The 23,363-nt window shown below is 38.6% G+C and overlaps 1 protein-coding gene across 1 annotated transcript; it reads left to right on the top strand.

Moving 5' to 3' along the window:
• The first annotated feature begins 4,837 nt into the window (after positions 1-4,837).
• On the top strand, positions 4,838-12,749 carry LOC133994429 (voltage-dependent calcium channel gamma-4 subunit-like). The gene is made up of 4 exons (XM_062433685.1): positions 4,838-5,060; positions 10,182-10,265; positions 11,509-11,649; positions 12,193-12,749. Exons 1-4 carry the CDS (start codon positions 4,838-4,840, stop codon positions 12,747-12,749), a joined length of 1,005 nt encoding a protein of 334 aa, XP_062289669.1.
• The last annotated feature ends 10,614 nt before the right edge of the window (positions 12,750-23,363 follow it).

Raw genomic sequence — 23,363 nt, 5'->3', positions numbered from 1 at the left:
ACAAATAGGTTAGTCTGAGAAATCATAGCCAAAACTTTAAAAAATAAGATCCAAGTTTAAATAAATAGATTTTTCTTTCTTATAAAGCAATGATCTATAGCCTTAATATTAAGAAATTAGCAAAAACAGTAAATATACTATAAAAATATACTATAAATATACTATAGCTTGTGATAGTACAGCTAGATTCTGGCAGCCTGAGGGTAGAGTCTCTGTTTGCATTCTTTTAGCCCAATGCTCTGTATCACTCTCTTCTGCTCCAGGCACTGTCTGTACACACAACATCACGCTGATGACTGCAGCAGGCAGCATCCATATGTGTTTGCATCATCTCATCACTGAAAAACACAAGAAATACAAGCACGAGATATACAGTATCTGGTCAAGTATATACAATAACTGGTTTCCTGGTGGTCATTATTTTGTGGGTTTTTAAACCCGATTTGTACAACCCCAGACGTCTATTGATGATTATTATTATCTTTACCTAAGTGCAGCTGTAAATTAATCAATTTGCAGTGCACAAGCATGTTCTGTAATTCTCTCAAATCACATTTATATTTTAGGAAAATCATGCATTGAAAGAAAGATTAAAGCTCAGCCCCTGAGTTTTATGGAGCCACTTCACCATAAGCACAAAGTAGTAACATCGCACACTGCATATTACAGAGTATGGCCAACCCTTTTCACAAGTTTTGTAATTTCTTCCACAACAAAAAAAAACTTTATCATTTCCTGCAGCTTGTCTTTTTAAACGAAATATATAAATATTATTAACTGCTTACATTTTTGGTATTAGGATAAAAAAAGACTAGAACTGAACTGAACTGAAAAAACTAAACATTATGAACCTGTAAATTTTCAATCTTGTAAGTCAGATAAACAAAAAAACAACAACATGGAATTAGTGACTTAAATGAGTTTTTATCTGTGAAGAAATCCCAGTCTCACTCACTCTTTGATTTGGAGTTGAAAATGTAACCAAATGTCTGGCCTGGTAAACATCTCTTCAGCATATCCAAAGTTGCAGTATTTCCTTCCTGATCTTTCAAATCTATCTTACTTGGTCCCTTCTGGTTTCTCAAATTTGCTTTTCGAAAGAAACAGCATCCACATGCTTCCTCCTTTACCCTATAATTTTACCAAACCCAGCCTGAATTTTGAAGGGAAAAAATCATTTCAAAACCAATTACTTCCTTGATAGGGCCTCCAATTTCCTATCAAAATAGCCCTGGCACATTAACACATTCACTAAATCTGTACACCAGGCAGTCACACAGCATTAATCTCTTTCACTACAGCAACAAACTGAGTGGAAATAAGCACAAAAAACACAGTTAACAAACACAATCAACTCTCAAACTAGGGCATTTGTAAGTTCATCAAGGGCAAAGGGTAACTGTGCTTAGCACTGGCCAAAAGTTACATTGAAGAAGAAAACAAAAGAGAAAGCTGGCAGATGACACACCAGTTGCCGGAATGAAATGACAAGCTGCGTGTAGGCTCTTTCTCAAGCTAAACAGGGACACTGGAGAAGCTGAAAAGGGGAGAGATGAAGAAGTGAAGTTAAAAAAAACAAAGTTTGGCACATGGCAATGAAGAGAATTAAACTCATTATCAGTGGCCTCTGTGTACTTCTATTACCACAGCCGCTTCACGCAGGCTAGTTGAAAAGCCCACTTGTCCCTTGCACTATTAAAAAGCAGCACTCAGACAAATCTTTTCAGGATGCAAAAATAGCCCAACGACAATAAACTTGGCTGCATAACCAAATGGGGCATATGAAGGGAAGAATCACAGACACACTGACTGAGATAAAGTGGCACAGCGTGGCTGGAGTTTCAGATTCAGAATTACAGCTATACTGCAGAGTTTCTCAAGTCACCCTTGTCATATGCAATGAGAAGACAGTCTTTGGACACATTAATGAACTATTTTAAGGGACGTACTGTATTTCATATCTCAATGGATTGGAGATAATTTTAGCAGAAATTCAGGAGCAGGGTCACAATTCAAACACATGTCATATGTCTAGAAAGGCCTCCCCACCCAGCATCTCTATTCGTTCTTGCTTTCTCTGTCCCACCCTCTCTCCCTTTCCTCTATCTGTCTCCCTTTCTCATGGGTCCCCAGGGTCTCCACCAAGCACATCCTGACAACACCCTCCCCATATCGTTGCCATTCATCTTGTTCTATCACTCTCATCCATGAATCACCATTCCCAAGTTCATAATGACCATTTGCATCTCATTGAGGTTGTGGTCCTTGTTTGCTCATGTGGAACAATTTTTTGACTTATTTTGGAAGTCTTGTTTTTGATGTATAAAACTCATTTTATAGTCACTGTAGATCATTTGCATTTTATGTCTACTAAATTTTACTCATTCTCTCTTCATCTTGTTTAATTAGCCGTTTTCCATCCATGCCCCCCACTGTTCATCTAAAAGTCTGAAGTACAACCATGTTTTTTACTGAGTGGATGAAAAGAGAAAGGTGAAGTGTCCTTGTTCTGTGCAAAAAGACCTCCTGACATAGACAAAACAAAGTTACAGGTTTTGTTTTTACTCCAACCCAGCAAGTAAACTGTGTCATGGGAAACGAAAAGTGGAGTTCTGTACTAAAAAGACTAACTTTGGAAGATACCCATTTTGTTTGACCACAGTAACTGAGACTGATGAATCCTCATATTGGCTTCTGTTGAATTGTAGAATGCATTTTTACATGAAAAGAGGACTGTGGGCTTTGTCCCCCAAGTCTTCCATTGGAGACTAAGCAGGAGGGGATCTGGGTAGCGCCCAGTATGAACAAGAGCTATAACTTCTGTAATGTATGGGCATGTGAGTAATGTTTTGACTTTTTAAAAATGTAAACCTATCCATTGGTTGGTATATATTGATATTTGTTTCATACATTTTCATTTAAATACCTACCAATAAAATAATCAAAATAGCCTGAGAGGCTTTATTGTACTGTTATATAGATTTGTGGTTAAGTCTTGTACCAAGTCTCAAAGACAAAGCAGCATCTGAAACAGACTAAAACTGTTGAAAATAATATGTATGATGGTATAAAATCATTATGAGCAGTTAATTAATTTACTAATTTATGCTGCCAAACTACAATTTCTGTCTGCTGATGCAATCTGAAGGATAAAATCTCTCAGCCTCGGTCTGCTCACCTACTGTAACTTCCCCACTTTCACCACTTGGTTAACATATGTAGTGGATGTTTTCCAGCCCAGTCAACAAACTGCACAAATACATTCTCATCACTTGATTAGTCTAAACGTGTAAAATGTGAAATTAGTTAACTGTTTATACTCTATACCTCTCCCTACTCATCCTACATACTCATTTTTTGCCCCTCATAATCTAATTTTTACCACCAATCTCACACCTCTTTCCTTTCTCCCTTACTTTATCTTGTAATCCTCACCATCCTCCTTCTTCTTCCCTCATGATCCCCAGGCTTATCCAGCCTCTCCCACTAAACTCACACTCACACACTGTTTTTGCGCTCTTTGCAGGAGCCAGGAAGTGTTTCAGAGCCTGGGATCATAGGATGAGGCTCCCAGTCAAGATGGGACAGTACATACAGTGCAGTAACATCCTGGGCCAAACCCTGCAGGCCCTCTGTGGTTGCTTCTCTTTCTGTGTCAGTGTGAAAAAGAAAAGTCAGAAAAGCTGAGGGCTTAAAGCGACAGGCACCAGTCCTAACTTAGATAATATAAGACTGCATTCATTTAGGAACATGGAATCTGAGTCTCTCTGCTTGTGGCAAAGATTTATGTGTCTTATCTACTTGTATGAGCTGGGTGATCTTGCCAGCAGACTGCTCCAACTTCAAAGTGGTTTTGATGGATGATTTTAAGAAATATTTCATCAGTGGCGATGCTTTCAACTTCTTTAAAGTTTCTGCTGCAGTAGTTCTGCCACACATCAAATCTCTCTAATCTCAACTCTGCTGTCAGTCTGCTGTGTTTTTTCTTAAATCTTTTTCTTGATTTCTAGATGTTTTTGAAAACATTTGACACCCACCACCAGCACTGCATGCATGATGATCTGTGTATGTTCTGTATATGTATATGTGTGTGTGTGTGTGTGTGTGTGTGTGTGTGTGTGTGTGTGTGTGTGTGTGTGTGTGTGTGTGTGTGTGTGTGTGTGTGTGTGTGTGTGTGTGTGTGTGTGTGTGTTTTGGGGTTTTTATTTTATTTTATTTTTGGCAGGGGTTAGGGGGGAATCGTTTGCTGTGTAGACTTTCTTGACTGTGTATTAAATGTATGTGAAAATCAAATAGCCAAATTTCTTAATTATCCTGCCATCTATCATTACTGTATATGTTTATGTCTTGTTTCTTATTCCGCCAGCTGTTCAACTCGCCGTCTCCCATTGGCCTGGACACAGTCGGGGAAGGTGTGGTCTGGATGAACGATGCCGCGTCTTTTGTTAAACCCTGCAGTTTACTATTGAACAGGAAACTGAAAAGAAGACCTAATGGTGTGTGATCGATATAAATATCGTTAAATTCATTCTAATTAATGATAAAAGTGTACTTTTTCGATTAATGCGTTTCCAGATTGTCTTGGAAATTTCTACCTGTAGCAGGAATGAGGATATGGGATTGAAAAGAAACCTGCAATCGCTCGGCATCTTAAATTGAACTCCGACTGGAGTTTGGGGGGAAGAGAAGCACAAATCAAACAGTTAAGGATCGAGACTTGGCCTGATGAGAGTGAAAACCCGCGAGACGCAAGTGCTTCTCCTGTTGATGATGGGCACCGTGCGTTTCTCGCCGTATTTGTAAGCTGCCGTGGAGGAGCCACACATTATGAGACGCCATGGCATGGTGTGACCGAAGGGTTCAGACTTTGCTGGCCATCGTGGGGGCCTTCACCGCCTTCAGCCTCATGACCATCGCCATCGGCACCGACTACTGGCTTTACTCCCGGGCGTATATCTGTAACACCACAAATGTCACCACAGACGACAACCAGATGCAAACCAAGAAAGTCAGAGGCGACCTGACGCACTCCGGGCTGTGGCGGATCTGCTGTATCGAAGGTAAAACACAGACAAATAAGTTAGTGTCCGTTAGCTCACAAACTTTTTTGTTACATGCAGAGGTGATGCGCCAATTTGTCTCCTGCTTGTTATTGACTTTGACTCGGTAGGCTATTTTACGGTTGAGATATGACAACATGTGCAGTGTGATTTATTAATAGTCATGATGCTGTAAATTGGTAAATGGAATAAATCAAGATTTAAACAAACGCTCCCTTGGGAACTCCGCGTAAAACACGCTGTTTGTCTTTGCAAAGAAAGTACACAAACATTTTAACACTAAATGGTTGCAATATGAAACCGTTTTAACTATTTTGTAGTTAAATACATGAAATTGCATTTCGAAAGTTACGTGGGCGTGAAATTGTGCAAGACAAAGTGGAGGGAAAATGCTGCTTGTTGCGCTCAAAGGCATGCGTAATGCTACGTTTGTGTCTTTCCCCTGTAAACGATTCAGTTCGTGACTGAAAAAGACGAAAAAATGGTTTGATCGTGACATAGAGATCAAACTACGTTGTGGTTATCACACAACAAATGTCGCTTGTCTAGTAATAATTAAAGAATTTGCTCTGATTTTCTCATTAAAGCGATGTGGTTGCTTGGCAACTCCCTCCATGAAATTGCTTAGACTGATGAAATAAGTTCGGAGGCAACAATTTAGCAAGGCACTGACTTATTGCTTCATGAAATCCTGTCAATATTCTCTCAGCTGTGTCGCTGCATATCCATGATCCCCAACAAAAACGCCTGAGGAGTTTTGGGTTGGGCTTCTTGCGTTGGGAGAGCAGCTGATTGTTGTTCGGGTACGTTTGCACACAAATGCGCGCAATTGCTTCATTAGAAAGAAGCCAAATCAATAAAGTCAATCACTTGATCCGTAAAAGTTGTCATCAATGACGTCTTCCATCAGCCCCGCCTGCTGTGGCGCTGTCCACTGCTGGCTGGTACTGAAATCTCCACTCTTTCCTTCCTTTTGACTGACTTTTAACTGACATGTATAAGTAAATAAGGAAACGTACCTTTGCAAAACAACCTCAGAAGCAGAGGACCAATCGTGGCTGTAAGCTGGAAATAGTCAGTTGCTGACTTGTAGAGTATTCTCTTTGTAAACACCACAACTCAATATTTGGATATTTTAGTTGATCAGCTGTCCCACACTTGCCTATGTGACATTTTTGCATGTTTATGTATGCTCCTTTTTGTTTTACCAAACAGATGCTGCAGTGACATGTGACATATGATTATAATCATATGATAGAATGATGTATAATTCATAAATTCCTTGTTGGCCACAAGAGAATACTTGTTTGAGCTGTCTCAAACAAGTTATATGGGCCTATCCCCAAAAACCTCTGAGACATGTCAAGAGATCTGTGGGGGTTCAAGTGAAAAGGCATGACATGCCCAGAGGTCTGTCTCATATGTCCATGTATCTAACCATTATATAATCCACACTTAAGGCACTTTGGTTCTGCACTGCCACTACTCTTACTGATTTAAAAAAAAAAAAAAAAAAAAAAAAAAGCATTACTATGTATGTGTTTTCTGTAAAGTTAGTCAAAAGAAGAATTCCCTGTTCCACATCAAACCCTTGAGAGTATCATCTGCAGAAGTGAAAGTGAAGAGTGTGCACACACACACACACACACACACACACACACACACACACACACACACACACACACACACACACACACACTCTCACACACACACACACACACACACACACACACACACACACACACACACACACACACACACACACACACACACACACACACACCACATGTATTTCCACACTGTTGTGAAATTGGATCAAGCTGTCCTCTAGTGGCACACCTGTAGCTTCCACTGGAGCTAGCTGAGGCCCAAGGACTTTCCAAGACCTTGGTTAAGTCACGGTGTTAATGATATCCAACCATAGGCTTAATTTTTGAAATTGTAGTGACTTCCAACAAATAGGCCATTGGATAGATTGTTCTCTGGGTTACAGTCATGTGTACATGCCCCTTTGTGGTTGTTTTTAAATGAATGAATAAGGATCATCACTTTAACTTGACTTTGCCTTATTTCAAATCCTAATTGTCCACTTGTTTTATTGCCTGGTTCAGAGAGAGAGAGAGAGAGAGAGAGTCTCTTCTAGGAACAAAGAACAAGATGGAGTCTAACCAGCTGTATTAGGTCATATGAATGGCATAAATAATGGGTAAGACCCAGGATACGTTAGCTAACCTTATAGAAGAAATAATGCTTGTCTCTGCGTGCCAAACAGACGTCTGTAAGAGTGTTGTGCCTTTTAGAACAAGGAGGAGGTTGACTGAAGGTGAGCAATGATGCTGAATGAGCTTTTAAAGGAGACAAAGTGAAGTCTTGTTCTGCAGCCAGTCATGCTGAAATAAAACAAGAACTCTCACTTAAGCCACTCACCCCTGATCACTGAAGATGCAGGGGTGGTGATAAAAGATGTGATGTGTTCCAAGGAGACATTTATTCCCACTTCAAATGGACAAATCCTGCTGATTTGGTGAGCCACCATCTCAAGTTTTTTTTTTTTCTTTAAGGGATTGTTTGAGCTTCTCTGTATCATAAAGGCTGCTCTCTGGTCTTTCATGGCAAGACTTTGCATGTGTGTTTGTGTGTGTGAGTGTGTGTGTGCTAGCCTGGTGAATACATTAGTAAGATGTCAAAGGCATCCTCTGAGAAGCGGAGCTAGAAATGTGATTCTGGGTTGCCGGGGGGAGGTTGCCATGGTGAAGCTATGCTGAGTAATAAAAGATGGGCTCCGGTCTCTCAGACAGATGCTCTGGGGAGATTCCTCCCCTACCGAGCTCACTCTCTTTCTCTCTCTGTCCTTCTCACCGTCATTCCTCTGATTATAAGCTCACTGGCCTTCTGTGTGTTATTTATTGATGTACTAATTTTACTTTGACATCTTCTTTTTTTGATCTTGAAAAAACTACAACTTCAAAAAATGTTGCTATCTTTTACTGTGCACTGTTTTTCCAAGACCTTTTGGTTGATGGAGTCAGGAAAAAACCATCCAATTACACTGAAACACTGACAAGCTGATCTCACACAAGATACGCTTATATATGTAGTGTTTTGAACATATGAAACTGAAAGAGGGTTGAAGAGGAAAACATTATAGGGCATAGAAGGGAGAGAAGTGGGTGATGGAGACATCTATACTGGTATTAGTGGGTTTTTAAAAAAAAAAAAAGATATATTGTCTCAGCAGTCTCTGATATTATCTGTAAAGCTTTGCAGACAACAATATGTGCTGATGGTTGTAATCGTGAAATCATGTCAAAATACTAAATCAGGAACATATAGAAGGGTTAGGGTTGGTGAACACCCCACAAAAATCACTATTTCCCTCCAAACATCACTGGAAAGCAATTTATACAAAAGCACACTTAGGTGAGACTGAATGTCAGCAACAATAACAGTAGGTCACACACAGTAAGTGACTTTAAAGATACCCTTTGGAGGTTTCATGTAAATAAATATAATAATGTTTACACTCCCCGTTTCTCAAAAAAACACATTGTATGTATTGTTGATGAAGAACAAACCTGTTTAACATAATTCCAAACTCACAAGATATTTGCAAATCCTGCATTGATTGCATACAGTTTTGGTAGCTTGCAGTCTTCTTCTTGCATACCTCTGCAGGTGTATTGCTATACATCTTTGCGCATTACTACCATCTGCTTTTCTATCAATTTGTGGAAAAGCACATAGGGGCGATTCATTTTATAAGCGATTAATCTGCTGATTATTTTTACGATTAATCATTTGGTCTATGGTGAGAAAATGCTTCTCACATCCTGGAGTCTGAGGTCCAAAAACCCCCAAAAATCAAGGTAATGCATTTTTTCTTAAAAAAAGACATTCTGATGATGATATAATTTGCTGTTGACCAATTAATCAATTAATCATTGAAGCTTTAGCATGAAACCTTGTGTCACATCACCTGAATGCTCATGAGTGTTAAGTGATACTTGTCACAACATTACTCTGTAGCACTACTACTGCACTACTAGTGGCAAAAAACTAAATACCTATAAATAAAGTGTATATGCAGAGCTATCTATCCAAATGCTGTAAAGTTGATGGATGACTTTTGGCTCGTTTGTTTGGTATAAAAAATTCTTGATGATTTCTTGTTGATGTAGTTGCAATTTATCTATACAAACAAATCACTGCATACATTTTTAATCAATTATTTACAGTATACAAACAAAAGACAACTGATAGAAGTTATACTGAGGAAGTGAAAGTAATCGGAGCACCTTAAACAAGCCTGAACATTGGCTGGAATCAAATTTTGGTTTTTGGTTAGCCTTTCTAGGTGCCTTATTTAAACTTTATGAATCCTATGATTTACTAGGACACGACCAACAGTCAGAGGCACTATTTGACTTAGGTAGCATGGCATAGCATGACATTTATATTATCATCAAAATTACGAAATTTCAGACGGAACGTTATCCTGTGAAATGCATATTTTCTAAATAAATAAATAAACAAACAAACTTCTTATATCACAAAGTATAACAAAAGTTGAGAATCCAAGCTGTGTTTAGGGTTAGGGTTAGTTTATGTGTTTACACATATTTATAATTTCATACAGAGGATCTGCAGGTGTCTAGCATGGCTCAAAAGAAGCTAACACAGTAACAAAGACAGAAATGACAGGATGTGGCGGGGAAAAATCAGACATCAGACTCTTAATTCAAAGTCTAACCCTTCAATATTCATAATGCTCCAATGTTTTATTCTCTTAAAAGTAGAGGGAAGATGTTCTGTGAAGAGACTTTGAATAGAAGGTGCCTGAGGGCTTGAGAACTTCTGAACCACAGATCCAGAGCAGCCTGTCCTCAAACAGTTTCTGATGTGGTTAGAGATGGAAAGAGGACAGTTCAGCATTCATTTAGATATTCTTTACTAACAAGAGAGACTCCAATTTTCTACATTTTATTTGTCCCAGGATCATAAGTCACCTATTGATTCAGTGGATGATGAACCTTCATTATAAAAACAGTATTTTCCCTTAACTGTTGGCTGATATTGCCATTTGTCACATTCACACCTGTTGTGCTTTTGATTTCTCCGCAGGTATCAACAAAGGAAGCTGTTTTCGGATCAATCATTTTCCAGAGGATAATGACTATGACACAGACAGCTCAGAGTACATCTTACGTAAGTCGATGCAACATCTTCATCTTCAAACACTTCAACTCTTAATCCTCCCTCTTTTTTTCAAGTGGCAATGGAGTTATTTCAAGGATACTTAACGTGTCATGACATCTCTATCCCTCCCACATAAAAGCCTGACGTCATGACAGTAATTGGAGTTATAGAGATGATGAAGTGTGTTGTGTGCTGTTGTGTAATAGTGCTTGTCTAAAACAAGACTTCACCCAAGAGGACATCTCACATTGAACAACAACAAGTTGGTTCATGAAGAGATCTGGGAGAAAAATAAAAAAATAAAATAAAAAAACTTGAGCTGCCACACACACATTGTGTCTAATCTATAATTTTGCTTGAGGTCTAAGATCAGCCTCACTCACATTTGGTTTATACCCTGTGCCCCTTGGCAACTGTTCCCATCTTTGCTGTTGTCTGTATTGATGAATTTCAATAAGCTCATGAAAACTAGAGCCTACACTCACTTTGTTAGTGTCATGGAAAGGCAAGGACTTCTGCCAAACAGGCCTTTCTGTCTGTGGAAGTATTTATCACTTCAATTCAAAGTAGTTTCTGCTCCTCCCTCATTCCCTTTTTATTTTCTACACTTGGTGGCATGTGGTTAGCCAGTCTTGCCATATAGTGTTATTTTCCGGACAGGTTAGGCTATTCAATAAGGTGGCATATGAGTGGCACCATGAATGTATAGTGGGATTATTCTTTTCAATAAGTTCTTCTGCTAGACACATAATTCCTATGTTAAAGCACAGTGCATTTTAATGAATATGATATAATAAAAGCTGAAAGGTGTTGCTTGTAGTGAAGAACCCACAAGGAATTATCACCTCATACAGCTCCACTCAAGTCTATAGAGGTGTTTTTAAGTGTCTTTGTTTCACTCTCAGTAGCTGTGTTTTCATTCACCTTTTTTTTTTTTTTTTTTTTTTTTTACATTTTTTTAATGATAATAAGTTTAATGGAAATGTCAAAATTCTATTTCGCAAAACATTTTTTACGCATGCTTGAGGTGGATTGTGGATAGTTTATGGGTAAAATAGGTAAGGAAAATACATTTGTTGAATAAGTAATGATAGCAAACCTTTAACTCACATGATTGAGCAGCTGTTTCCACTCTTGGCATCCCCAGATAGCATGAAGCATGGCCAATATTAGCTTACATGAAAGTACAATTACAACTGAAGACTACTCTCCATCTTTATTGCAATTGTCTCTCTCCATCTGATATTCACAGGTATAGTGCGTGCATCCAGCCTCTTCCCAATCCTCAGTACCATCCTGCTCATGTTGGGTGGCCTGTGTGTCAGCGTTGGACGTATCTACAGCAGCAAGAACAACATCCTGCTCAGTGCTGGCATCCTGTTTGTGGCTGCAGGTAAACACACAAACTGGGGCGACAACAAATATATTCAGTGTGGGAAAAGAGGAGAGGGACATAAGAGAAGGAGCAGACAACAAACAAGTTTTTGTTATGTCATTCTTTTTAACATACACAAGCATCTTCTGTAAGCCAAACCAAAAATCCAACACATGTGCCTTTTCCCTTTGGAATATTTTGTTATTTTTGAGATACATGCATGGTGAAACAAATGACTTGCCTATAGCACCTTTTCCCTTACTTTTAAATATTTTTTTTCTCCCTAATTTCATATGCAAAGGGGAATGTTAGAAAGTGAACATCTGCAGGAAAAGTGCGAACATTCAATTTGCCTTATCACACACACAATAATTAAGAAGCCTAACTTGTAAAAAAAAAAAAAATTCTCAGGTGTTAGAGGTGATGAAATTGGGCAAATTACACTGTAGTGCAGATTACACTACAGCAGGCTTTATTGTTCTTATTTGTGCCTCAACGTAAGGCATTTACATTCATATACAGTTTTTTTTAATCCTTTCACATTTCTCTTCATCTCCTCAGGTTTGAGCAACATCATCGGCATCATCGTCTACATCTCCAGCAACGCCGGTGATCCCAGTGACAAGAAAGACGAGGACAAGAAAAACCATTACAACTACGGCTGGTCCTTCTACTTCGGCGCCCTCTCCTTCATTGTGGCCGAGTCGGTGGGGGTTCTTGCTGTCAACATATACATTGAGAAAAACAAAGAGACGCGCTTCCGAGCCAGAAGTAACTTCATCAAAACCACCTCTTCGTCCTCGCCGTACTCTCGCATCCCAAGTTACCGCTACAGACGAAGGCGCTCACGCTCCAGCTCGAGATCCACTGACCCGTCCCGTGAGACCTCCCCAGTGGGAATGAAAATTGGTGGAGGAACCAGCGGAGGAGGAGGGTTGGGGATGGGGTTGCCCATGGGAGATATATCTTTGTACGCCCTCAGCAGAGACCCTTTGAAGGGTGGAAGTGGGACTGCAGGACCCTACAGTCCTGAGATGGGCTCTGGGTTTTTACAGGTCCACAACTGCTTCCAGAAAGACCTTAAAGATGGAGTGAGCAGGAGGACCACGCCAGTATGAGCTCAGGAGTGTGTTGTTGTACAAAACAATAAGCTTGATGGAACACATTAGACATTGTACAGTTGATGAAAAAGGACAGCTCCTCCCTGGGGCTATTCAAGGCAGCAGCAATGCTGAAAGGTCAGAACTCAAAATTCTTTCCTAGCGTCCCTCTGTGACAGAAAAGTGCCAATCTGTGTTACATCTGGAGGAAAAGGAAAAGTGAAACGCTTTGTGATACAGCTTAGTATCTTCTTTAGAAAGTGGAATACAGACACTTTGTAGCAATATTTGAGATTTCATTTCCAATATATGGTACCTACTGTTTGAAGAAGTGACTTGAAGGATAGCCACAAAAGACATTGCTTGATAAACAGATGAACCTTTTTTCGACTTTATGCTCATTATAATAAATTAAACTTTCTTTCTATTACTCTGAAATGAAAAATATGTTTGTCTCCAAAAGTAGTTGCTACAATGAAGTGATTTATGTAATTGTTTGTATAAAGTCTTGAGAGTATTTGTGTATTGTATTGGTTTACCTTAACAACTGGTGCTATCTTAATCTGTACACCTTTAATAGTCTTAAGCCTTCTCAACTGCCATTTAAATACTTTTACTGTATCTCAATAACCTCTCTCATGCTTCTGTCTGAGTCATGTAAGAACTATGTGCATTGAAGTATGTGAAATGTATGTAATGGCTCTGAAACACTGCCACAAGATGACACATATTTGTAGTTTGAATATGACTTTCTGTAGATATGTATCAAGAAAAATGAAGAGGCGCACACTAATGTCAGTACATGATTTGTCAGTGTTGTCTAGTTTGCTCTCTGTACCTCAGGGACAATGTAATGAATTAACTTTTAGCAATGTAAGGCTTATTATGAGAGAAAACAAATATGTTTAAGTTGGTTTCCTTACCTAAGCCAGACAGACTGTTACAGTTGGTGTGTAAAAACCGAGGTGAGATCACACTGTATGTGTTGCTGTTAATTAACATCATTCTCATTTTCTGCATTTACTGCCTGTGTGTTTAGAGGGTTTGTGTCTGATTGTGTCACGCTGCAAAAAATACAGCTGTAGCCGACACCGAACTCGTCATCACTTTCAATGAATTATCATCAAACAAGAAACCATTTTGTGTGTGACTTTTAAGAATTGGTCCATTACATGATGGATATTGGAATATTGTGCTGACAGCTTTATTTTTATGCAGATTCTGTTGGTTTGCTTCCTTAAGAAAAAGGGTTTTGAAGTACCTTTTGACAGAACACTTCACATTCAGAACAAAATACTGTGATTCTTATTACAGAACAGTAATGGTAAATTGTGACTGAACAGGCAAATTCTTCAAAATTCAGCTCTGAAATTACAGTTAACTTCATTTGCTTGTGTTTTTAATGTAACATATAAACTGAGAGCTGGTCAACAAAGCCACATTTTCCACAGTTGTTGCTCTCTTTGCTCAAAGAGGAAGTATTTAACTAATGATGCAGGGTTGATGGGCCTGGTATGCTCTGCTATGAAACTGTGTGGCAGACAGTCGGGCAACCACAGGGTGTTAAAGGGAAATCGGCATCCGCCAACTTAATGCTTGACTGAACTAACAGTCTCCCAAATGCTCACCCAGACTTGGAAAAGCTTGTCTTCTTGTCTCCAAACATGAACTCATGCACAATTGGTGTTGTTTGTGTATGGGGCTAGTAGGAGTTCAAATCACTCATTCTTGGTATAGCACATGCTTGACTGGTTTCCTTGTCTGCTTCATGGTTTGTTTCACACTTGAATCTTTTAGCAGCAGTCGGAATTGGTTTGATTTGGTTGTTGCTTTGTGAATCAGTGTCACAGCGGTTTCCATGCGTGTATAAACAAACAGTGCTGTGAGAGGGCGTGTAGTCTCTGAGAATTCTCTGCTCTCCCAGCTACAGTTGTCATTCAAGTCACTGAGTTGGAGAGGGGGAAGCCTTGAATGAGAATCGACTTCTTTTCACTCTGCATGTGTATAATGGCAAACTGCCTCATGACCTGGTTTCCCATTCCAACCCTGAATTTGAGTGACTCCTCTTCACCCCATCTCCTCCATCCATCACCCAGACTGTTAAACCCCAAGAATCTGAATGCCATGGACCCTCACTAATATTTTCATCCAAAATAAAGCCATGCCCCAGTCCTCCTGTTGTGCAACAGTGAAATATCTCCTCCAGTAAATGAGAGGAGAATAGCAGGGTCACCTCTCCATGCAGTCAGAATTAGCCAATGTGCTTGTTAGCATCAGTACCTCGCTGCACAGGACAGATAAAATAACTGTTAAGGGTCTCAACTCAGGTTCTGTCTTTGTGACCTGATATGCTGGTGGTAGATGACACGGTATGCTTCAGCTATCTTTATACCCAATGGCATAACAAAGCATTTACAGGAAGCAATGGATATTTAAAAAGCAATTTATGAGTTAAAAGTTTAGTAATAAAAAGTTGCTGAAATATATTTTGGATATAGTCATAAATCAAGTTTCCTCTATTAACTTGGAGAGTTGATGAAGGCACAATGTTGGACTAACAAAATTACAAATATAATAGGCAGGTGTAAATGTAAATTAGTTACACTGACTGACACCAGACTTCTTAACATTGATGACTTAACCTGACTTCATTTTAAGGCTTTGTAAAGAAAATGTCCTGATATTCAAAAGACAGAGAAAAAACATTTTTGTTATCTGACACAGGAAAAAACATCACAATTTGACTTTTCTTTTCTGAAACCAGTGTGTGTCTTCTAACAAAGAATGTCAGTTATAATATCACTGTCATTAACACTAAATGTCACGCTGCTGTTTGATTCATTTCTATGAGGTAATCACTTTTTCATCAGCAGTACATGTGAATTAATATTATGTGATCTTCATACTGTTTATTAGCTGAGATGTATGTGAAAGCTAGATGCGATTTCCTCCTGAGAGATTCCATCTCTATAGGCGCTATCTCTGCTCCCGAGATCTTTTTGAAAATTTAAAATGGCTGACATTTCTCCCGGCAGGGGGCTTGAGTCCTTGCTCCCTGTTGATATTGATGCCATACTGTCGAGTGTCGATCCAGGAACCACAGGCGTCCATTAGGATGACATCTGTCACTGTGCTAAGGCTGGATTTAGCCAGCAGCAGCCGGAGCTTAGAGTAACGCTTTTCATCAGCTATGACACATGAAAAACATCACATCATGATGGTGTAGTGTAATACAGTTAATTATTTTACAACATCTACAGAAATGCGTATTGTCTTATAACAAGCAAACATCAATGAGTCAGTGACAGTAAAACAACTCTTTAGCTGATGCACATAAGAAGCTGTCACCATCAGTGGAACAATTTTGCGCCTCTTCTCCCTCATTAAACTGACACATACACACACACATATTAAAAATGTAAAAAAGGGCTGAACTGAAATACTTCAACATGGCAGAAGTAAATTGGTACAGAAGAGAGTTTTCTGAGATTAAAGTCAGAATACAGATGAAGAAATGCTGTAATCAAAGTCATAAATGTGAGATTGGTACAGGGTTTGATGATCTCTTAAATTGTTTTATCAATCATTGTGCTCCATAAACTTCTCAACTCAACACTCAAACCTGTGTTTCAGTGAGATAACAACATCTATCAATTATCTATAATGTATGATACTGCCAGGCCTGTAAATGCAAAGTGTCTTTACTTCCTATGAGAGGATTGAATATATTTTGCTCTGCTTTGTAATGTTAATAAAATTACTCAAAAGAATTAAACTAATTAAATCTGTTTGATTTGCTTGATTTGTTTACTATGATTGATGCTGTCTTACATGAACATGGTGCTTTCAGCCAAACAGTTATTTCACAAGAAATGTACTGTATGTATTTTGTGTTACCAGCTGTTAATCAAATCTGATCAAATTACATTCACTCATCCCAGATGAAACAGATTAGCGTTTTTTTTTTTTTAGATTTAAACTCTTAATAAATAATACCTAACCATGCTTTTTTTTCAATATTTTACTTTGATTGTTGTACAGCAATATTTAATAATGAAAATGAATGTTTAATATTATTGCCAAATACTTTTCAGGGGCTTTAAACAAGCATTTTGACATGATGCACTGATATAATATATAATAATATATAAACCACATTAAAACGTATATGATCATGAAATGTACTCTTACCTTGATTATTGTTATATGTCTCTTATTCCCATGATAATAGTAAAGCTAGTGGAGTTAATTTGTATTGCTCACTATTAAATACAACAAAACCCAGTACATGGTCTCTAAGAAGAAAGGGAACACAAATCTTGGATCAAAAATCAAAGTGTAGAAACGTTAATCTAAATTTTTCAGTGATTATTTTGCATGATGTTCGAACTCAATATTATGAGAATGGGCACGCCAATGTCAGGGTTTATGTCGAAATATGCCATGTTGGAGCGGAACTCACTCCTTCCATTCAAACCAATAAGGATTAACTCAAGATGACAGCATGTCAGTGTCATGTCACAGGTGATAGCTCATACACTTTACGTACATCCCTCATTATTAAGACTTCATAGGAAAAACTTTTAATAAATACCATACTTTTTTTTTTCTTTAAAAAAAAAAGATTTTGTCTGGCATAGACACCTTTATTTAGCAGTAGACAGACAGGAAACATGGGAGAGAGAGAGGGGTGTGACATGCAGCAAACGTCCTCCGATCGGGATTCGAACTTGGGTCAGCTGCGTATATGGCATGCGCTCTAATCACTCGATTAGTAAATACCATACTTTTTAAACTGTTCATGCGCAGTCCAAACTCAGTCAATAACCTAAAAGTGAACATAGACAACTACTAAAATCTTAGTGCTGCAGAAACGTTTGGATTAAACATGAAGACAAAACATCGCTGATTGCTGTACACTGTCTTCATATTAGAAGCCAAAAAAACAAAATAGTATTTCCACCCTAATTTATTAAGAACGTTCATCATATTATTAACCATAATGGGTGTGCTTTTTCTTTCTTTGATAGTAACAAATACATCTCAAAAACACATTTAGAACGTTTCTCAAATTGCAGTTTTTGCCATAATAGTCATAAAGAATGTTTAGGTCAACTACAGTAAGACCAAAGATAACCACACTGATTAAAATACACATGAGCTATTCCAGAAAGTGATCAATGTCTCTTTTAACCTCAACATTAGGGCGTAATCCTTGCAATTGAGAAGCAGTCATGACAAACCCAAATCAATATAGCGTATGTAGCATATATATGTGTCCTTTGTGATTATAATCAATAGGGTTTAGTGTTTCAGGTTCTGTCCACACAATTAGTCCACAGGATGAGGTCATTTCCCTCGGAAGGTATTAGAAGTGTGAAAAGCCTCCCTGTGGACTCAGATCTACACTTAGAGCTCCACTCTGGCTGCCTCAATGCAACAAAGGTCAAAGGTTGAAGCAGCCAATGTCCAAGAGGTCAGGGGTTGTTCCCCTTTGGAAGTCATTATGTCAGTGTCATCATTCAAAATGATGGTTAGCTGTGGGAATAAAGGTTTACTGATTGTTTATGTAGTATGACACAGAGGTCTAAACATTCACACATACATGCACTCCATCCCTCCACTTCAACACACACACACACACACACACACACACACACACACACACACACACACACACACACACACACACACACACACACACACACACACACACACACACACACACACACACACAGGTGCTACTGTGATTTTCCTTCTGCCTTCTGTTCGGCACTGTCATGACCTCTAATCTCTCAGTGCATTCCGACAACCAATGATGTGCATCAGTATTGACTCCAAATAACAATCAACAGATAATCAATAAAAAATAGATAAAAAGAGAATTGATCAGTTTATACTGCAGTCTTTTGAAAAGGAACCTGAAAATGATTCATTTAAAGTAATTACGTGTTATACTGTAGGCTAACTTACATTTGTTGAATGACAACGGTTTTAATTTTGTTTTTTTTAGTAATATGAACTAACTGGCCATTAAAATAAAATATATAACACATAAATTCCGTGTCACACATCCACACCATTTTATCAGCATTTGATCAAAATAATGTTTATAATTACTGAAACACTGTAGGAAAAAATTGCAATTTAAGGTAGATTATATCAAATAAAATGTTTAATTTTAGGTCAGTTCAAATAATAGGGGCATAGCAATTATTATTTAAAATAGCTGTGTTTATTTTTGTTTAAAAAAAGTGGCTATTTTGTCTTTTACCTCAGCTAACCGGAACGTTATATCATCACACAGTCAGGAATTCACCTGCTATAAATCAGGCTTGTGAAGCATTTAGGAGGCGTAACTCTCCAAAGATATTTTCATCATGCACAAAGCCGAGGCACAGCTGTTTTTCCACATTGATGTCCTTTATCCCAAATATAGCTCAAAGGAGGTAAGGGGTAACTTTTAGATATCCCAGCTCGAGGTGAGGCACACCCTGCAGGACACCTTTCTATTATAGAGCTAACACAGAGGGACAAAATGTCGAGAGGCACGGATCCACCTGTATGTTAGGCCAGGAATTGTCATTTTGTTTCATTTCACAAATAAAAAAAATTGAATATGTGTGCAGCCTGCAGCTCAGTGGTCTGAAGCCAGGCTAACACAGACACATGAAGAACATGCAAACTCTACTCAGAGAGGCTCCAGTCGACCAGAGTTGAATCTAGGACCTTATTAGTGTACAGTGCTAATTGTATACGTTGTCAACTTCCCTAAAGTTACTATCTAAATTACCACTTCAGAAATGATAAAACACAGAGACTATTAGTAAAATGTCCATTAGATTTGAACAGCTTCTGTCTGCTTTGATAGATGGATGATTGTAATGGATACTTTGAGTGCACACACCTTCAATTTAATGTACACATGCTATTGGTGTTTCATTTAATTTGGTTAAATGTTTAAACCCTGTTAGTTCCTCTTTGTGGTGTTTCGTGGAATCTATTGTAAAACGGCCTCACGTGGGGTCCTCATGTTCCTGTATCTTAGCGTGTCAAATGGTGAGTGAAATGTTATCATCACAGCTTAGTAGTATCGTGTGTGCAGATTTGCAGAGGGTTTTAAAGTTTTAAAAGTTTAAACTTTTTGACTTTCACTGGTGCTTGTGTTCACACCAGAGGGAAGTGGGTCACAATTCTCATAATGACACTCAAAGTGGGCCAAGGCTTAAAAAAGACAAACAGAGATGTACCACTCTGATTTACTGTAGGGGAGTTAAAAGGGATTTCTTATAATCTGAAGCACATCATTTTCTATCTGTTTATCTCCTCCACTTAGTCTCATTATTTTAAGAGACGTGGAGGAATATTTTGTCATAGATTTACAATAACAGTATACACGCTAGCTTGCTTGGTACGTTTACAATTATCAAAGAAAAAATAAAAAACACTTAAGAGTCTTAAAAATACAGCTATCAATGATATTGCTCTGTTGCCATTTTGTTGTTTGGTAGCCTGATATCAGCAGCTGTATAACACAGTTATGGTTTAGTTTGAAGTGCCCCAGAATCAAAGGGTGCAGGCTTGTTTCTCACTTCAAGGTTTTGCAAAAAAATTACATAAGTTTTGCTTTGCTATGACCAAAATTGAAATTGTTCTATGCTGTGTGAAGTACATAGGAATGAAGCTTTCCCTTGCTATCACTGAAGCAAACTAGGCAGATAGCTTAACTATCTGAATATTAATTTTCTTAAGTTACTGGATTTATTACTGCTTGCCTTTATTACACAGCTAAGAATGGAAAGGCTAACTTTAACTCTGCATGAAAAAACTTCTTTCATTCATTTGAATGAGACCAGACCAGCAACACAACAATGATGCCAAGGCAAAGGGGTCCCACAAAAAAATGTAGAGTCATCCTGCAAAATGTTTTAACCTAGCTTAACGTCACTGCCACAATGTGACCTGACATCCTCTGACTCATCTTGGTGGATTACATTTTAACATGAACAGCATATTTCGCTTGTTTATCCAATTTTGTGCAATGAAAATAATACGGGGACCGCTGTAATAACTTGTCAGAGTTGTAAAATCTGGTCTCACTATTAACCACTGAGTATTATAAACTACTATGCAGTTGTTTATAATACTCAGTGTCTTTCATAAGCCTTTAAATACCCTGATCTGTAACTCAAACTGGATTTCCTGGATTGTATTACACATCTCACCACCATCAACGCAGCCCTTCAACTTTTTAAAAATGTATCACAGGGCTGTTTTGCGTTTGAATGCCCACTAAAACTTGTGAAAGATCATGCTTTTTTTAGACACACTTGTGGCAGCTGTACGGATTGCAACGCCAGCCTGTGAGCCAGAGCAGGCAGACATTCATGTGCCTAATAACTTTGCTGAGCTCCTGACTTTTCCTCTTGTGTCAGCAGTAAGTCAACATTTCACTGGATACATTTCCACTTATCCAGTGAAATATCTTAGCATCTTTTGGATGGATTTACACAAGAGTTTTGACAGATATTCATGATCCCCAGAGGATAAACTTGACTGACTGACTTTGGTGACGCCCCTGACTTTTCCTCTAGTGCCTCTATAAGGTTCACATTTGTGGTCTATTGTCTGCACCGTGCCTCTCTATATATTCCATGCCTTTAAGGTAACTTGTCCAGTTAATATTCCCTACTACAACTAAATAAACTATACATGTTTGCAGGAAAAAGTTATTTCTAGACAAATGGACAATGGTCAGTAGATGTCCTTATGTCCTCAGGCTCTTACACTTCTGTCAAGGGGCCTCTGGGTCCCCCAGGTCAGCTGACTTGGGGCCCCTGGCTGCCTGTGTAGTGTCTATTTGTGCCTATGAGCTGTGAATGAATGAATAAATGAATTAATTAATTAATTAATCAATCAATGCCTTCATTGTCATTGCATGTTCACATACAACGAAATTTGCTCCCTCTCATAAAAGAAAACTGTATCCATTCACTCTGCTTAAACATGCACTTACATACACACACATAGAATATAATTACTGTTAAATAAGGTAAAATATGATCATGAAGTGAGTGAGCTTTGTTGTTTGTATTTGTGATACCTGCTCTTGTCTGTACAGTACTTTGGTACAGATTGGTTGTTTTTAAATGTCCTTTACACGTACATTTCTTTATACTTGACTTGAAGATGTTCATACAAGTGAGCAGAGATATCAAAGGTTTTTAACTTGTAGCTGCTGAGATGAAACATCTTAATAGAACATTTGTTTTAATAATAAAACATAAGTGCAATGCTTTGGTGAGACATACAAAATGTAATGTAAACAGGGCATCCTAGCAGGAATTATTAAAAACATATTGTTCCATTAGGGAAACTACTGTTTGACTTTTGGAGCCTAGCTGCTGCTTTTTATAAACACATCTACATTGTCCTTATAAATAGTTTATAGAGACAATTCCACACTGAAGCGGTGTTGTAGTGAGGCAGAGAGTGAGAACACGATTTCCCCAATCCTGAAAAGTTTGCATGTGAACTAGGGATGGGCATTTGAAAACATGTTCTTGATCGATCATCGGGAAAATTAACGATCAATTATCGATTAATCATTATTTTTATCTTAAAAATACCATGATACGGGCTTCTTGTAAAAGCAGCTGAGCCCGAAGCTCCGAGCCACACCTCTTCACATATCAATCAATACAGTGCTCTTAAACACGATTGAGCCTATTTTAGAAACACTTCCAAAAAAACAATCAAATCTAATAACAACTTAATCAAAAAACAGAATATTACTCCGGACTGACAGTTTTTGCCAAAATATAACGTTAAAGGACTCCAAAATGCACCCAGCCGAGCCAAGAGAGAAAGAGGGAGGGAGAGTGAGTGACAGAGATAGTGTTACTTCACAATTGTGCTTATTTAACTACAGCCTCGTAAAGCAACAAGAGTGACTCACCTAAAGGCTACAATGGTGACTGTCCACTGCTAACAAAGTAAAGTAACTCCAGCCTACAGATTCTTGTTGATTAGCATGTAAGCATTTTAGCATGCTCAGGGATCAGTGAGCGCAGCCTGGTGACAGTCAGTCCAGCAGCTGAAACACTCTGACGGGACCGAAGTAGCCGGGATGCAGAGGCATTGACGATCAATTATCGATAATCGATTAATCATGCCCATCCCTAATGTAAACTCTTGATGGGTAAATATGGATTAGAGAAAACTGTTTATGTGAGTCCACTTATTATGGCAGGTTACACATCTTCACCCACTGGCATTGTAATCGGATAAGCAGACAGCCTGACAACTTGACTCACCAGTCACATTTATAGCATCTGACCCCCTCCCCAAAAACACCTAGGAACACTTGCAACAGCCCCCATGCACACCATGGTAGTTGGTTTGGTCATCAACTTTCCTGATCTACCTCAACAGCTGTACGTCTAAACTTGCTCCCCCTCAGTTGTACAGCAACTCGCAGTGAGCAGGAAAAAGGGGACTTGAAACTAGGGCAGAGCAGTCTGGCCCCTTTCCCTTCGAACCAGAGGCACAGATTTATGACAAGGGGAGAGACACTGGTCTTAAAAGAGATTTCCTGGGAAGCTTTCTGCAGACACTAAGAAAAGAAGCTTC

This window comes from Scomber scombrus, chromosome 2 (genome assembly GCF_963691925.1).
Source record: "Scomber scombrus chromosome 2, fScoSco1.1, whole genome shotgun sequence".
NCBI classification, from domain to species: domain Eukaryota; kingdom Metazoa; phylum Chordata; class Actinopteri; order Scombriformes; family Scombridae; genus Scomber; species Scomber scombrus.
The sequence above is the reverse complement of the archived record's forward strand: the minus strand, read 5'-3'. Positions and strand labels throughout refer to the sequence as shown.

Excerpts from the sequence above, each read along its gene's own strand:
- LOC133994429 (XM_062433685.1), top strand. The coding sequence starts at position 4,838 with ATGGCATGGTGTGACCGAAGGGTTCAGACTTTGCTGGCCATCGTGGGG. Across the intron at positions 10,266-11,508 it reads CAGCTCAGAGTACATCTTAC|GTATAGTGCGTGCATCCAGC; the intron begins GTAAGTCGATGC and ends TGATATTCACAG. Across the intron at positions 11,650-12,192 it reads CATCCTGTTTGTGGCTGCAG|GTTTGAGCAACATCATCGGC; the intron begins GTAAACACACAA and ends TCATCTCCTCAG.